Raw genomic sequence first — 17,978 nt, forward strand, 5'->3', positions numbered from 1 at the left:
AAGTAAATGTATAGGATCGATTATTAAAATTAATTCTAAATATATTATTTTTGTATAAAATGAATTACCGAAAAAACATTCTCCTTATGAGATTGAGTAGAAACTAGTAGATTTCTGGGCGTCTATGTACTGAATCGTACTGAAACAAGATGTGTAAGTATGTACAACGCGTGTTACATATTATGATGGTATGGAACAACTCAAGCCGGTTATAATCGAGCCTCAGCTAAAGTACTACAATTTCAGGTATATGCGTTACGTATACCGATCTTCCTATAATTAGATATCTTCCTGCAGTTGCATGTATACTTTGCATAAAAAAAGTATCATATAAAAAAACTTAGCAAAATTGTGAAACTTGTGATATTTTCATAAGAATTATTAATCCAATAATGTCTCGTCTTTATCTATTAGATAGAGACGGCCCATAAAAAAAGCTTTTAGGAAATTTTAAATATTATTTCATTGTACAATCTGTAATAATGACATTTATCGATAATATATTTTAATATCACTTTCTCATATTCAAATTATAATTCTATTATGCTATTGATATTTAAATAAAATTTAATGATCAAGTAAGATATACGAATTATGTTGTGAAGTTTTAAATTTATTTGCAAATAATATGATTTTATTATTTAAATATTAAATATCAAATTGTATTAATGTATAATTTTTTATGTAATTTTTAGATAATAAAGGCAAAAACAAGACACCATATGGCAATATTAGCGATTACATCGTCCTATTGTCATTGTAAGATAGAATAATGATGATTTATGCATATATTTCATACATATTTTAAAAATGAACTACTCTTACTAAAATATTTGAAATCGACCACGATAACTACGGATTAATTATTTATAAAATCATATATATATATATATATATATATATATCGATACATTTAAAAATTATTATTATTATCGATTAATATTAAATTTAAATTGACGTTTTTTTAAGATAATATGTTCAATGAAAATAATTACATTGATAGTCTATTACAGTCTTTTTTTTTATTAACCTTTGACATTCAAATAACATAAACAATAAAATATTAAGATTTTATTGGCTTTACACTTTTGTTCTAGAAATAGTACATAAACATATAATTCATTACTTTATTAAATTTATTTCAAAACATATTCAATACTATATTTTTATGTGCGATTCATATAGTTAGATAATTTATACAAAAATACTTGAATCATTTATTTAGTGAATATATATGAATTATTTATTCATAACGCTCTTTAATTGTTCATGGATCATTTAGAAAGTTTTCTTATTTTGAAAGTGAAATAAATCGTGTATAATATAATTTAGCGCTTGAAAGAGACTGCTCAGTATGTAAAATAATCATCAGTTATGGTTATTAATAATTAAAAATCTTTCCTTGTCGATTGTGACTTAAAAATCATATTCGTTAATGTTGTTATTAATCTAAATAAAGTTTGCTTAGTTACCTTAAGAGTATGTTTAAAATTTGTATCAAACTTCAAACCTAAATTAATTGTATTAAGTTTGTTTATTCGTTGAGGACAAAATTAATGAAAAATTTGGAGAAAACTGGATTGACCATTTTATATAAAATAAAAGCACCTATATTCTAGTTGCGGCTTTTATACAGACAATTTGTAAACCTTTTTAAAAATAGTAACCGCAAAAGTTGTTTAATGTAATGTGAAATTTCGCCTAAGAAAGTAAAAAAATAATATGTTATTAATTGTACGATATACTGATGAAACCATAAGACATAACCGTATAATTAATATTATAATTAAAAACAAGAAATTTAGGTTTAAGATAGTTTTATATATGTAAATATCTTCCCACTCGTACAGAATATACACAAGCGGGTAAATAGATAAATATATATGGAACGTGTTTAGATAGAGCGTGACAAAATTCATTTAACATTATATTAACATGCATTTGAAATTTAACCGAAATATTATTAAGAATTACGATTTTATTATTATTTTATTATTTAATGTTTATTTTGTTTAACAAATCTACGACTTCGTGAAAAAAGTGCAAATAAAAATGCAACATATTGTAATTATTTTTACGTGTTCATACTAAACTAAACTAGCAAACTAAACTCTACACTGCTTTTTTCATTAATAGTCATTGACAATATTGAAATATCGCAACGAAAATATAATTGAAATGCGAAACTTAACCTATTGGTCTAAATAGCCAAATTTTTGCACAAATAAGTTTTTTTAATATTTTCTCTCTCAAAGTTTTAAAAATTCTTGCAAGTTGGTCACACCCGCGAATCTATGGTATGAATAATAATTTGAACCGAAGTGTCAAATTACTCCATTGTGAAGGGGCACTCGAGCCAAGTGATAATTATAACGATAATAACGACATTAGAACAGACGGTACAACAGAATTTCATATAGTCTATTAATTGGTTCGATTTTCTTTCGTTGCAGCTGTGCGCCTGCGGAATGCTGGGAGCTGGTCTCTGGATGCGATTTAATTACTCCTACGACTATGGGACGCTGGTTCCGCAACACAGTTACGCATCGTCGGATGTGGTGGTGCTCGCAACCGGATGCGTCACCTTCGTCGTGGCCTTTTTCGGATGCTGCGGCGCTTGGTTCCAGTCGCGATGCTTACTGATTACGGTCAGTTACGTACTTTAGCGACGCTATTGTTTATATCGGAGTAATTGCCAATACTTCAGGGGATGGGAGAGCAGGCACTTATATTTTTTAATAAAGGGTTTCCTTTCGAATCAAGGTCGAGGTGTACCCATTTGTATACTTGGATAAGTACGATAATTGCATAATAAACTTTCCAGCATTCGTTTTATGTCGACACGAAGGAAATAGTTTTGAGACCAAACCATTTACGATAATACATATATTTTCACTTATGTCAATTTTTTTTTCAATACTTAAAATCAGATAATACACGACTTTTTTCAATTTACTTACACTTGAAGAAGTACAGTTATCATACTTTATTTTGCAAGAGAAATTATTATATTTTAAGCGAGTATAAAATCTCACAAACTTCTAAAGTTTCGGCTATCTTTAATGCAAACGTTTGATGATTTGTGAAGACTTTTAAAATAACATTTATACATATAGTATTGAAGATACTTCTAGATAATTAATTACATTTAACAATATATATCAATAAGAAATTTTAAATACAACATAGTAAGTATACATACTCTGTAGTTTATAAAATTTGTTCAAATATATATTATTAATAAGTAAACTAATATAATTATTCCATTTATTAATTAAAAAAAAAAAAAAAATAAAAAAGAATTAAAAAAAAAGCATAATTAATAAATACTTTATCAATTTCGAATAAAATATTTATAATTTCATACATTATATAATATTTGTAATATATAAAAAGCGGAATAATATAATAATTATTTATTTTATGCAGAATATAGAAATTCTAATAGAAGTAAAATAATTGCTTGTATACAAATAAATTTTTTTTTTATAAACAATTACACAGCATTATAATAGGAGATATATTCAACTACTTAAATAATGAATTGATGAAAGATTAATATTGTTATAGCTTCTTTACTACATATTAAAATTAAAAGTTGTTAGAAACTTAAATTTTCAATTATTAAAGTATTAGTAAAAAGGTTAAAGAACACACCAAAGTAGTAGGTTCCATGTATATATATTTGAGAAATTCTGCGTACATGTTTTATTGGTAAAAAAATGCTTATAAAATAAAAAAAACTCAAGAATAATATAATGCACTTTAAATACAGTTTATTATATTATTTATTGCTTTATTAATAGGAAAGAAACCCTAGTATGTAATAATAATTATAATATGACGTAAAATAGTAATTAAAAAATTAATTAAAGAATATGATAAATTATGAATTTGATATACGCATTTTTTTTTCATTTTGAAATAAATTTTAAGTTAATTACATAAAAAATTACATCCTTTTATAGAGGATTTAGTTAAAAATATTGATATATATTAATCTTTTCTGTGTAGTATTTCAGTTTGGTCATACTCGTCTTTTTGGCTGAATTTATGCTCGGCACATTAGCATTTGTTTTCAAAGATCAAGTTGGAACAAACATGAAGTCACAATTACTTTATGGAATTACGGAGCACTATACTGACGAAAATATGCACGAAAGTGGAACTTTCTCCAATTTTTGGGATTATATACAAACTAATGTAAGTTTAATTAAATGTATGACAATTATATACGTAGAAGTGACAAAGTTCTATTGTTAATATCAATGAAAATATGTGTATACTGAATATTATAGTACATAATTACATATAACTAACATATAACTAAATTTTAATTATACAGCATAATTAGATACAATTTCGTCATTATATTTACTCGTCATTTTTTTCTTCTTTAAATTAATGATTTTTAACTGAATCTTTTCATTTATATTTTCTCATTGGATCTGTCTACTTAGGATATAAATTTTGCAAACATCTTGAAGCAAAAATAGGAAAAAACATTTTTATCGATGTTGCTTTTACTTGTATTGGAGAATCGCATGTATTGACATGCTATTGTTCGATGACTCCAATAACGAAAAAAATTTGATTGAAACGGGATCCTGATGTCATAGTATTGTAGCAAACAGTGTGCATTAAAAGTACAATCACGTATATTGTACGGATCCTTTGCATTCGGTCGAAAATTTTATCGCTCCGTCACTTGTACACTTTATTCACTCTTAACGGTAGAAAATAAGAGAACAACTTGTAAACAAGCAAAATTATAAATATATTAATTAATTTAAAAAATTTTTTTTTAATAGCTGATTTACAACTATATATAATTTAACAATGTTGGTTAATATGAAATTAACAATCCGATTTAGAGGTAATCTTAACAAGTGACGTAAGATACATTTTTCCTTTTCACTTAGTATGTTCTGATTTTCATAAAATTTTTGTGAATATTAGAAGGTTTTTGAAATTGATTTTTTTCTTAAAATGAATTTATCCACATGATAAAACATAACTTCGTCGGTAATGTCGAGTACTACTTATTTCTATATATATAATTATTTAGATCTAAAATTCTTAACGAAGATAATTATACATTTCATAAAATTATTTTCAATGGATTTATTATAATCTAACGCAATCACAATCTAATTTCTACGACATATTCCTGTTTTCTAAATGTAAAATATACCTTTGATTCAATGTTCAAAATAATCTACATGCATATGTAATAGTTAATTCATGAATATAAACAATAGATATAAGTATTTTTGACATAATGATAATTAATAATAATAATAATATGAAATATCTAATTTTTTTATATAAATGACTGAAATTTTAATATCAATTATAAAAAACAATAGAATATCAGTTATAAATGTGTAAGATGTTAATTTAAAAAATTTTAAATAACTAAATATATTTATAAAGCTTTTGGAATGGAAAGTACAGTGAATCCTAATGAAATTTCAGAATAATATTACTATACTCCTCCGAAAATCATTGGTTTAGGTTTCATTAATTTTCTTGTTAATTTCGTCGAACAATACTTTCACATCTCTATTTCATACATTTATACTTATTTCTTAAGCGACAAATTCAAAACATGTTTAAAAGTAAAACAGCATTTAACAAAGTCCAGTCAATAAGCTAAAGTACATTAATACAACAACCGATCTATTGCAGTTCCAGTGCTGTGGGGTCGATAAATACTACGACTGGTACAACATTAAAGCTTGGCCAAATGAAGAGCGCGTGCCGGACTCATGCTGTCGCAATCGCGAACGATATTGCGGCAAGCAGTACGAGAACGAGGACTTCCAGCAGAATTGGTACAAGGATGGCTGCGCGTACGCCATCCAGATGTGGCTGGTCCAGCGGCTGCATTTCGTTGGCACCGTGGGTCTCGTTATCGGCTTCCTCCAGCTGTTCGGCCTCATCGCCAGCATGATATTATTCTGCACGGTCAGACACAAGCGATCCACGCACACCTACAAAAGTTACGATACCACGACGACCTAAACCAGGTCCGACTGATGAGAACGCGGTATAATGTATTAATTGTCGCATTTCGCAGCTCATCGATAGGAACAGCAAACGAGGGGACGTCGCACTCGGCCGCTTTTGGTTGAAGAATAGTTACTAAAATTTTGACGAATGATTGACGTGTATCATAACGATGATGACAACGACAACGATGACAACGACGACAACGACAATGCTGACGACGATAACGAAGATAGCTACTGCCACGCCACGACTTTTAATTAACATTTTCCGATAATGGATTGTCCTTGGATACAAGATAAGCATATATATATATATATATATATATGTATATGCCATCTTTTTACCTGATTTTCATATTTTTCGTTTTCACTTGTAGAACAATTTTACTTTTGTTAGTTAATGAATGAGGATTTCTATACTCGCAAGCGCAGATCGTTGAAGGTTATCTCTCACTACGGTAGCACATTTTATATCGTCAATATTTCTATTCATTAATGCCTTGTTTTCTTTTTTTCATTTTTTTTTTTTTTTTGCAAAATAGTTCACAATAAAATTATAGTTTTATCATACCATTATTTTTTGTATCTTTCGTATACAGAGAATCTGTTTGATTGGTAACTCTTAAAATCTTGTATCACGTTTGTATATATCATAATAATTTCATATAGAATTATAATAAATTATAATTTTGGTTATAAATTATTGAAAAAATTGTTCGAATGTAATTGACGGAGTTTTTAACAAAGTTTTTATTAAAACAGTGATTCATTCTTAAAATTAATTTATTATCATAAGAATAGTTATTGGAAATGCTTATTAAAGATTTTTCATAGATTCACGTTTTTAAAGAATTTTACCATAATCTTAATTCAATATGATGTTGTTCTATTATTTAATTTAAAGTCAAACTTTCGTTCTTAAAATCTTTAAATAAAAAAAAATACTTTAAAGCATAAAAATTTGAAGACATATATTATATATATTTTATATAATTATATTATTATTATTTAACGATAAATTAATTACAATTTGAGGATGTATGTGGTAAAGTTTGTAAAATGTACAAAAAAGAAAAGAGCGAAGTGAAAAACAGAATGAGTAGAGTAGAGTGCTTTAATGATTTTATGTATAGAAACGTGTGATATGATAATGACTGAGTAAGTAAAAGTCAATTGACAAATATACTTGCGTGAAATTGATTATTCAACACGTACACGTACGTGAACTGTAGACATATCCATTGTGATATAAATACAGATCAGGTACCACAAAGCACATAAGTTTAATATTCTCCTAATTCTTCGTTACGACGATTTTTCGCATAGTATACATATAAATTACGCTATAAACCCGTACGTTTATGCGTGAGCGTAGGCATACGTGTGTGAATATTTTGAACACAGTATAACAGATGACGTATTGGGTATGTATTGGTTCAACTTAATTTTCTAAAATTATTGATATAAGTTCTATGACACAAACATTACAGTTTCTATATGCAACACTAAGCAAAAATTATCTTTCAAGATTTTTGAAAAATTAATTAATTGCAAGATAGTTTTATAACGTATCTCTCTTTCAGTATATGTATATTTTTACATATTTACATCAATATCTGAAATTTGCTTTAAATATCAATTATTTATTTATAATCTTCTGCTCCAAATATGTGAAATAAAATTGTGAGTGTACAGTTATTTTATCAATAAATTTTCAAATTACTTTGATTTATATGACATTTTCTATTTGAATTAATTGCACATACATTAGTGTAAAAATATTATTTTCATTGTACGTGATTTACATTTTCCTGTAAAACCAATATAACTAGATTAAATCAAAACAATATATCATGTAGCTCCGAATGCCTTAAAATTATGTAAATTCTACAAACAAATCTTTTAAAAAGATTTTAGCAAATGTAAAGGCATATATGTTTAATTTAACTCAATAAATAATTAAACAATATCAGATTTTTTAATCCGTCAAAATGTATTAATATATTAATATATTTATATAATACTTTTCAAGAAGCTTCAATTCCTTTTTTATACGTTATGAGCAGGAATTTTAAATATTTTACATATTAATCACCATGTAAGAGTAATATTGTTGAAAATTCATATTTCTTAATATTATATTCTGATCATAATATATGTATTGTGCCATGAATTTATTATGATAATGTCAAATTTTCAAGGTGAAATTTAGAATAAATTTTTCTAAGACAATCCATAAAAACTATATAATGTGGAACTAATTTGGACGTTATACCATTTTTGTATCAATTAATTTTTACTGTATATAAATATTTGTATTTTAAGTTTAATATTCACAAATAAATAGAATTGATTTTTGTTTAATTATTCATAATTTGTACATAATTTTCTTTGTAAAATATTAATTTTCACCTAAAGAATTACAAAGTTTATATACAGTAAATTTTAATAAAAATAATAACAAATAGATGATTATATTTTGTAATTTTTATAATATTTAAAAAAATTATATATATTTAAAATTTGTTAATTATTAACAGATAATAGTAAAAGTATATAGTAACGTTAAATCGAATAGTTTAAAAATATATACATGTTTCAACACCAAAATGTGAATATTGTTAATTCAATGCAATAATTATATTTTTTTTAAATAAAATATTATATAAGTGTCTACGTGTATTTATATTTAAGGATACTCGCCTATATAATAAGTCAATTGTTATAATGTAATTTGTAAAATAAAACTATTTTCACCTATAAGATTTTAAAAACTTTTGACAATAATTTATGATATTAAGTTACATAATTTTGATTGTAATATTTATGAAAAATAATCTTTGGTTATATATCAAATTGTATTTAAATATTGTAATTAAGTTATTTCTTTTCAATTTCATCTTATGTTTTAACCAAGTGTTAACATTATTAAAATAATCGATAAATATATTAATATGTTCGTATAGTCAAAGTTATGATAATGAAATTATTAAAATATCATAATTAGAACAACAGGATAGTATCCTTAATTATGATTTCGATCGACCGATGTATTTAGTTTTTAGAAAATAGTTTTATTATTTACTAAGGTATGTCAATTGCGTTTCGCTTTAACAGTTGGGTATAAAAAAATTGATACACTCTGCCGTTGGTTAAATGTCTGTATTTAAGTTTTAATGTATACAAATTGAGATATATTTTATAAATATCAACAATTTCTAATTTGTCAATTATAATGAAACTTTTACGTACTTTACATATATATATTATTCATTACAAAATCAGATTATTACAAATATTTTAAGTATATGTGAAATACGTACTGCTAGAGAATGTTGATTTTTATAAATTTGATATGCCCGTATTTAAAAATAAGCGTCTTTAGAGGTGTTATTCATTTCAATACGGCAGTAAGAGTAAAATTTTATTTACATTATTCATAATACGCTTGTTAACTGTAGAGCACAAAATGTGAAATATTTATTACTAACCGATATGAAAATGTTTTTATTACACATGTATAAGGCTATATGTTGGAAAAAAAACCTGCGAATTCTTGTTAAAGCTGTGTAAAGAACTTTTATAAATATACTTTTTACATAATTGATTCAACAAGGTTAGTTAACTTATGTACTATATTTACATATTTTATTTTTCCTAAATTTTGTAAAATATTAAAATTAATTTTATAATTGAAATTTTTATTGTAGACCAATTAGGCGTGATCCAATTTGATTCAGAGCTTCAGTAATTCCTCGTGACGTTTTTTTTGCAGCATTTACTGGTAACTGAAGACAAAGTATTTATGAAGATTATTAAATCTTAGCATTTCTTATCATTAACAGATTTACAAACAAATATTAAGTTTATATTACAAATAAGATAAAAATAATAAGATTTCATATCAATTTACTGATTTTTTGCATAGATTAGAATAAATATTCTAATTACAAATGATCAAAGCTATATCATATAATATACAATTTTAAATACTTACATTACTATTAAACCATAAATTTTATAAATTAAAAATTTATTATATTTTAAATTTTGGAAAATATATTAATAATTTTATTTATAGTTCTTACAATTTGTTATTTGATACAACGTAATAATAATAAGTATAAGAAAATAAAATAAAAGATATCTAATTTTTATGATTATACATTATTAAATGGTAAAAGATTTTTTTTATTATTTTAATGCAAATTGATGTAATTAAATTTATTTAATGTACAACATAATATTATTTTATAATAATTTAATTTCTAAAATAATGTATATTATTTGTGAGCTTTGGTAAAATTGCAGTTGATTATTAATTATTAAATTATGTAAGATTTCAAAATTTTTAATATAATTATATTAAAGCTATCATGTCATATAATTCGACATATATACTGTATAAATAAAAGTGCAATGATAAATAGTAATGTTTAAAATACTACGATAGATATGTCATATACACGTTCCCAAAAAATATCATTTATTTTACTCAGCTACGGTAAAGATTCTTTTTCGTTTAATATTGGAAAAAATAAGAAAAATAAATATTATTTGTCCTTAGTCACATATGAAGTACTCACATCGGCTACATAATTAACGAAATTGCTGATACCCTCGACGCCATTTACAAAGGCACGACCAACGACTACGAATTTATCTCCATTATTCCCATATTTGTCTTCTTCTTTAATGGAATCGACAATCGGTTGAGGTTTTAAGATAGATTGCAAGAACAAACTAATCGGATTTTCTCTCTTTCTTTCAAAGAACGCCTGGTCTTTCTCACTTTCAAGTCGGGTAGTTTCGCGAGTTTTTGGAGGTAGAAAATTGGCAAACGGAGATTTTTCGTAGGACTGCAAGGTGCTGCGCCCTTTGACAATGATGTCGTTGGCAGCGCCTATTGCTCCTGCGACGTTGTTTCGTGTTTCGCTCATAATCTCCTGTAAGGGCAGGCATATATTATATTTTGCAATGGCAATATATTTTGATAATTGGTTCACAAGAGTTAAAAGTTTTAGGAATACACAAATTTAATGTTCGTATATACATGAAATGCGATTAAATTAATATTTACAGAATATTAGAAATTTTTATTTTAGTTGGAAGGAAAGAGAAGATCCAAAGAAAATATTTATATCGGAAAAGTAATCTGTTTTGCTCAAGTATTAGTCACAAGCTTCAAATTCGTATGTTTTATTTCAAAATTAAATTTGTTTCTTTCCGAGAATTTTTCACATTACGTAACATAAACATTTGAGCGATTACTTCATTTTCTTTTCATTTTTTTAAAAATTTCAATTAATGATATACGGATGCTTGTAATTAAAAAAAAAAAATTATAATTTATTAATCATACAATTCTTTAAAATTAATTTATCTTATTTGAAGTTATCGTTACAAAATAATTTAGAATAATGTGATTTCATAAATCAGTAAAATAATTTTATTAGCAGAATGTAATTATATTATTTTAAATGTAGCATTTCCATCCATATACATATATATATATATATATATATATATATATATATATATATATATATATTCTATTCCAACCCATATAATTTTATATTATGTCAATTGCAATAAAAATATTCCAAGATTTTTTAATGCTTGTTCTAATTGGATTTATGATTAGGAAAAATTTATGTAAAATTGAAATGTTTTGGATTTATATTTCTTTAAATTCTAATTGAAAATATATTATGGATAATTTATTGCAATCTTTTATTAAAAATTTTATTCATGGAATTTCAAATATTAAATTTTTATAATATATGTATATAAATAGATTCACTATTAAATTGTTCAATTAATAAATTTAATAAAATATTTCATTCGAATATAAGAAAAAGACTTAATTAGTTTTAATAATATACTACCATACCTTATAATATATAATTATTCTTACAAATCCTTTTCTATATCCACTTCATAAGATGTTCAATTTTTTTAGTGCTATATGTTGTATAAAATATTTCATTTGTATATATTGGATTATATTTACAATTGTTTATGATGTCTATCGAGTAAAAATTAAAAATGTATTATTATATCTAAAAAAATTGAAGGATAAAATAAAACATTTTTTTATTAAAATTTAGCGGAAGCACTTTGATATTCTAAACTTTTATTTGTATAATATATGAGGAGTAGATGAAACACGCAAACATCAATTTTGCTAAGGTGCCATAAAATCAGATGTTATTAATTACAACTTGGTAAAGACAACAATAAAAATAATACATAAAGTATCAAGCAATTACTGTTAATAATTAATTTTTCACATATAAAATGAAAATTATTTGAACTTTAATTAATAAAGTATTGCATTAAATCAGATACTTATATAGTAGTATGATTTTACAAAATGGTTAGTTACAACATTATAAATTCCTATATAAACATTATGTTTTGTAATTTTCTAAAATATATAATTACGTGCAGAATTTACTTAAAAAAAAAAAAAGTTATAGATAGTATATTTCAGTACTTATAGATTATTTATTATATGATGATTAATTTTTGTTAATTACGTAAGAAGTATTATTGATGACTTTCATGTAACATTTCATTGATTTCACTTTTAAGATTGTGTGAGGAATGTTTTCATTAATAGAAATGTAATAATTATTTTTGTATTCATGATACAAATAATAAAAGAAAAAAACTTTTAATTTATAATTTTATACATTTGACTATAAAATTACTTAAAAGAAATAATCATTAATGCAGATCGCAAATCAAAACGACAAAAAGTTTCTCATTTACAAAATGAAGAAAGTGAATTTTTTAGTATTTCACAATATATTGTAATGAAAGATGAGTAATAAAATTTGTTTGACAACTATTATCAACTTATATTATTAACTGATATTATGATATTAATATACAAGTAGTTGGATAATAAGTTTTCAGCAATATTGTTTAAATTTTTACATAAAATTAAATATTTTTTGTATTTTGTTGTTATTTTATTAAGAATAAAACATTTTAGTTATATCGAATGTAGAACATGATAATATGAGAATATCGTTAGAATTTAGTAATAAAACGTATAGTTCCGTTAAATGAATGAATCTGTATGAACAAATTAGATAAATGTAATTGATTAATAATAATATAATATAATCAACATCTTATTTAAGAGAGTATTTATTGCAAAAATAAATTTTTAAAATAAATTTAATTAAAAGCTCATAATTAAAAATTTATCCCTTCAAATTTCCAAGTATTTTTAATGCCTGAATTATATTTTATATCATTTTTTCCAAAAAAAAAACACCAATTTATATATAATTATATTACGTGCGATAGTTAATTAAGATCGAAGATTTCGAATATTTTCACGCATAATATTTGGTTATGCATCATTTCGTAAAGGCGAAAGTGTCAGTGGTTTGTTATGCATACAGCATTAACGAGTAATAAATATACTTTCATTGTTGCCACTTCACAACATACCAGTTTATTTTAACTATTTATTCATAGTTTATTCTGCGCATATGCTCGTCAGTTTTAAAAAAAGAAAAATGATTTACGATTATGACACTGGAATTTTAAGCTTGATGGCTGCGCTTGAAAATTTGGTACATATATACATGTATACAAAAACACAACATTTAATAGATAATGAGAATTAGATGTTTACTTTTAAGAATAAGTAGGACTGTATTATTAAAAATTCATTCGTTAATAAGTTAGAAAATTTTATTAAAATAAAACAAACAAAAAAATTATTGAATAAATAATTTTTTTAAATTTTTATTATTCTGTTAAGAAATATACGAACATTGAAATTTTATTATTTGCAGACTTTTAATTGGAATTTTCAGATTGTCGTATTTATAAAGTTCAAAAAATGAAAAGTTAAAATTCTTACAGATGTATATTAATTGTATTTAAAAATATCGTTTTTACTTTAAAATTATTATTTTTTTCACAATTTATCAAAGTAAAAATTTATTAAAAGGATTCAAATATTTTTGTTTTATAATAAGCTATCGAAGAGCATTATCGAGAAGTATTATTAACTACACAATGATCCTTAAAGCTGCTGCTCAGTCCTTTATTCAAAGTGAGGAATAGTAAGTAACGACACAAAAATTACAAATGACATATACCGATTTTCCCGTGCGTGTATAAACACACTTTTGAATTACCTCAAATCGCTCAGCTACGGCGTTTCGGGCAATTGCAACCGAATTGACTAGTCGCCCTCGGCCAAATCTTAGTGTATCTGCCATCCGGCTTAACCACTCCTACAACACGCCAAACAAAATTTGGATATTTTCATTGCCCCCCTCCCAGCTAAATTACAAACTTGAATCGAAATTCTCACGTTTCACTCGAGCGCTCGAAGGCCAATTAATTGGTCATTTCTATTTTGCTAAAGTTCAACGGTTTAATTTTCTACATTTATCTTATCCTCTATGTGTCATGATTTTTATTTTATACATAAACGAATAGCATTCTTTAAATTATACTAGTTAAGCATTTTTATACATCAAATTCAGCAATCGGTTGCGTGTATATATATATATATATATATATAATTATATTAATTCAATGTTAATTGTATACTTTCTAATATATATCCGCATTCATTTTTTCGTTTTTAACATAAATATTTATATCTTGTTTATTAATTATGTTTAAACAATTTATGTTTCTCAAAACCAGGAAAAATATTGAAGTATAGTTTATTTCGATCTTAAGTTTAAAATTAAATTGAATACCTAATTAAATTTTATAAAGTGGCGTCGACTTAGGAAGTTAAATCAAAAGGTTTTTCCCAGCGTAAGTGAGAATCAGAATAAAAATTTACATACTAATGACGTAACTCTTAACATACCATAATACATCATCGGCTACATAACATTTGATTGAAATAAAACAGTCATTAAAAGAAGGTATATTTATGAGTTAAAATAAGATGCTGTATACACATCTTTTAATAAATCGTTACGATGAAGATGTTAATACAACATCATGTAAAATATACTAATGAAAATGTTTAAAATCCTATAAATTTGATTTTATAATATTTTATTTAAGTACATTCTAATATATGTATATATATATATATATATATATATATATATATATATATATATATATATATATGTGTGTGTGTGTGTGTGTGTGTGTGTGTGTGTGTGTATAATAGGAACAATAGTACATTATTAATTTGTCATTATATGATTATGTTAATATTTAAGATTTTAATTAATAATTAATGAATAATTAATTTAAGGTAACGTTTTCAAATGAAACATATCAAGCAAATTCGATAAATTGTATTTTAAAATATAAAATTTCCAAATTTATTAAATAATTTATATTTTTCAATAGCCATAACAATATTATGATTCTTATATTATGTATGTATATATATATATATATATAAATCAGAAAAAATTTCCATTCCATCTTGAATTTTTGCATTAAGTTCAAAGTTTCTAGGTTTCTCAGTTATTTTTTCCTCATCATCCTTCTTGATATCTAAACTGAATTTGATTGGTTCTTGATTTACCGACGGTCTTCCTTCTATGGTTACCGTAACTAATATTGTTACAGACATAAGTAGAGCTACTGTGAATCTTGGCTTCATTTTACAAACTTGTTGAATATGATGAAATTTACAATGCAGTTGGAAAATTGATAAGGCTCCGTATGTTGAATATTACAAATTATATAAAGAAAGAACCTTGGATGTTAAATTATTGCAGCAAAATATCCTGTGAAGACTTTCGAAATTTCAGTAAGAATTCTCTCAATAGAACAGTATTCTTTACTGGTTTCTACAAATAAAGATGCGGTCAATAATAGTATGAGTTTTTCAATTCTACCTTTTTACAGGACAATAATTACGATATATCATAGAAAAATAAATTTGCAGTTATTATTATTAAGTAGGATATTTGTATTAATGAAATTTATTTTTAACGACAATTTCTGATTGAAAATAATTGATAATAATATTTGCAACGTGTATTTAATTATTAAGAAAGCTAAAAAATACACATTTATCGAAATTATTTTACTGATATAGAGAATCAAATTTTGATTAAAAAATGTAAAAACAATGGCTTTGAATTTCGTACAAATTCGTATTGAAAAACTTTACAACTAGTAATAAAGTAATATTTTTCATAAGTTAGAAATTCATGAGACCTGTTTGATCATTAATGTATTGAATGGGATAATAATAATGACCAGTGGTTTATCCTGTCATTACTTGCTATCCTTCAATTATTCAGGTTACTTTAGTAAAATGTAGATTTCTTTGGAATGCAATATTAATGAAGTGCGTGACATATTTAAAACATTATAAATAACCAAATATAAACATACAATTCTATTATAAATGAATTTTACAATACTATTAATTAAGAAAATTATTATAAAAATAATCTAAATTAGTATATTTGTAATATAAAATATCTATACTTTTAATATAAAAAACTAAAGTGTAATATTAATAGAATCATGAATTATGTCTACAATTTTTCATTCGTCTTAGTTTTAGTTATTTTATTTTTGAAAAAAATAATTCAGAAAATTGAACATCGTCTCATATAAATAAGATTAAAGATTTACACCCTTAAATTCATCTACTTCAGGAAAATTAACTGCTTATACAAATTATCATTATTATATTATAATTAATTTATCGTATATGTAACTGAAAGGTATTTGAAGGAGCTTTAAGAAAAATGAAATTCAAACTGAAATAATCAATCATGCTTAATAAAAGAGAGAACCAGTTTCTTTACTGGTATGTAGATGTATATATATATATATATATATATATATATATATATAACGTGCGCGTTAAAACTTACTCGCAGAGGTTGAATGTCTTGCTTGATTCCTTAAGTAGACGCTTACAATTGATAATGTGCCACTGCTTGCATTCAATGGTGGCGATACGGAAAAAGTTTACACGCATACGAAATAATGTCGATGCCTTGTCACTTGTGCGACCTTTGGTCGATATTTCACTTTTAATCGCAAACCATAGGAGTATAAGACTGTAGGAGCAAATGAAAGATGAAAGCGTCAGTGCGTGTTGACACACGTGGCGTGTAGACTGCCAATATATTCGACACCGGCTGCCAACTGATTACTGTGTGAGCTCCAGCTCGACTCTCGCCTTAGTTTTTCTTTATAAGTCTTGCGACATGCTTACCTCGATCGCTTTCTCTTTCTTTCGAATCTGCGTGCTCTTGCTCTTTAAAACTGGCGCGCAACTTTGCCATGGATCATCCTACATAGTTTACCATATATTTTACATATCTCTCTCTCTCTCTCTCTCTCTCTCTCTCTCTTTCTCTCTCTTACTCTCATTCACTACCATTTTTTAGTTCTCTTCTTGCCTCTTATCGTAGTTCAAGTTAAATATAATTATTAAAACGATGATTATCTGTTGAGGTCGGCAATGACGTTGTCCTCGATCCTTAAATACCTACCTGTGGATATGTTTGCGAAATTTTCTGGAATGTTTCTGACGACGATTTCGCTACTCTATTCTATAAACATTATAATTAAACTAGATTGAAGGTTCTACGATAGTTAAATATTTGTTTTTATCTCTAACTACTGTACCTAATTTATTAAGAATTCTATACTATTTTGTATGAATCGATAAATGTATAGGATTTACAAGATCTACATTATCGACTGAAGATTTATTTATATGTATATCATTTTAATCCATGTAGTATAGTTGTCAATACTTTTCATGAATACAAAACGTAATTCGATACATTAACTTATCATTTAATTAATTATTTCGATCAGATATTTAAAATTTGTTAATTAAAATTACTCGTTAATTTATTAAATAAATATATAAATTAGGAATTCGAATATTCTCATTATATTTAATAACTAATTTTTCAAATCATTCTTAACCGGTACAAAATCAATTTAATTATGATCATTTCATGCAGT

General features: G+C 24.8%; 2 protein-coding genes across 5 annotated transcripts; one reads left to right on the top strand and one right to left on the bottom strand.

The window, feature by feature from the left end:
- Positions 1 to 2,460: 2,460 nt before the first annotated feature.
- Tsp5D (Tetraspanin 5D) lies at positions 2,461 to 6,195 on the top strand. Its single transcript, XM_011495679.1, has 3 exons — positions 2,461 to 2,648; positions 4,015 to 4,203; positions 5,692 to 6,195. The coding sequence occupies exons 1-3, from the start codon at positions 2,469 to 2,471 to the stop codon at positions 6,025 to 6,027; spliced, it is 705 nt and encodes a 234-aa protein (XP_011493981.1). The 5' UTR covers positions 2,461 to 2,468; the 3' UTR covers positions 6,028 to 6,195.
- Positions 6,196 to 9,678: 3,483 nt separating this feature from the next.
- LOC105359175 (uncharacterized) lies at positions 9,679 to 17,299 on the bottom strand. 4 transcript variants are annotated; one of them, XM_011495682.1, is made up of 5 exons: positions 16,868 to 17,299; positions 15,445 to 15,760; positions 14,183 to 14,281; positions 10,601 to 10,960; positions 9,679 to 9,802 (listed from the first exon to the last, which is right to left on the bottom strand). In XM_011495682.1, the coding sequence occupies exons 2-5, from the start codon at positions 15,631 to 15,633 to the stop codon at positions 9,716 to 9,718; spliced, it is 735 nt and encodes a 244-aa protein (XP_011493984.1). In that variant the 5' UTR covers positions 15,634 to 15,760; positions 16,868 to 17,299; the 3' UTR covers positions 9,679 to 9,715. The 4 variants fall into 4 exon arrangements, with proteins under 4 accessions (XP_011493984.1, XP_011493983.1, XP_011493982.1 ...); XM_011495681.1 differs by having other exon boundaries at positions 15,445 to 15,769; XM_011495680.1 differs by having other exon boundaries at positions 15,445 to 15,823.
- Between the last annotated feature and the right edge of the window lie 679 nt (positions 17,300 to 17,978).

This window comes from Ceratosolen solmsi, unplaced genomic scaffold, assembly GCF_000503995.2.
Source record: "Ceratosolen solmsi marchali unplaced genomic scaffold, CerSol_1.0 scaffold11, whole genome shotgun sequence".
Taxonomy (NCBI): Eukaryota; Metazoa; Arthropoda; class Insecta; order Hymenoptera; family Agaonidae; genus Ceratosolen; species Ceratosolen solmsi.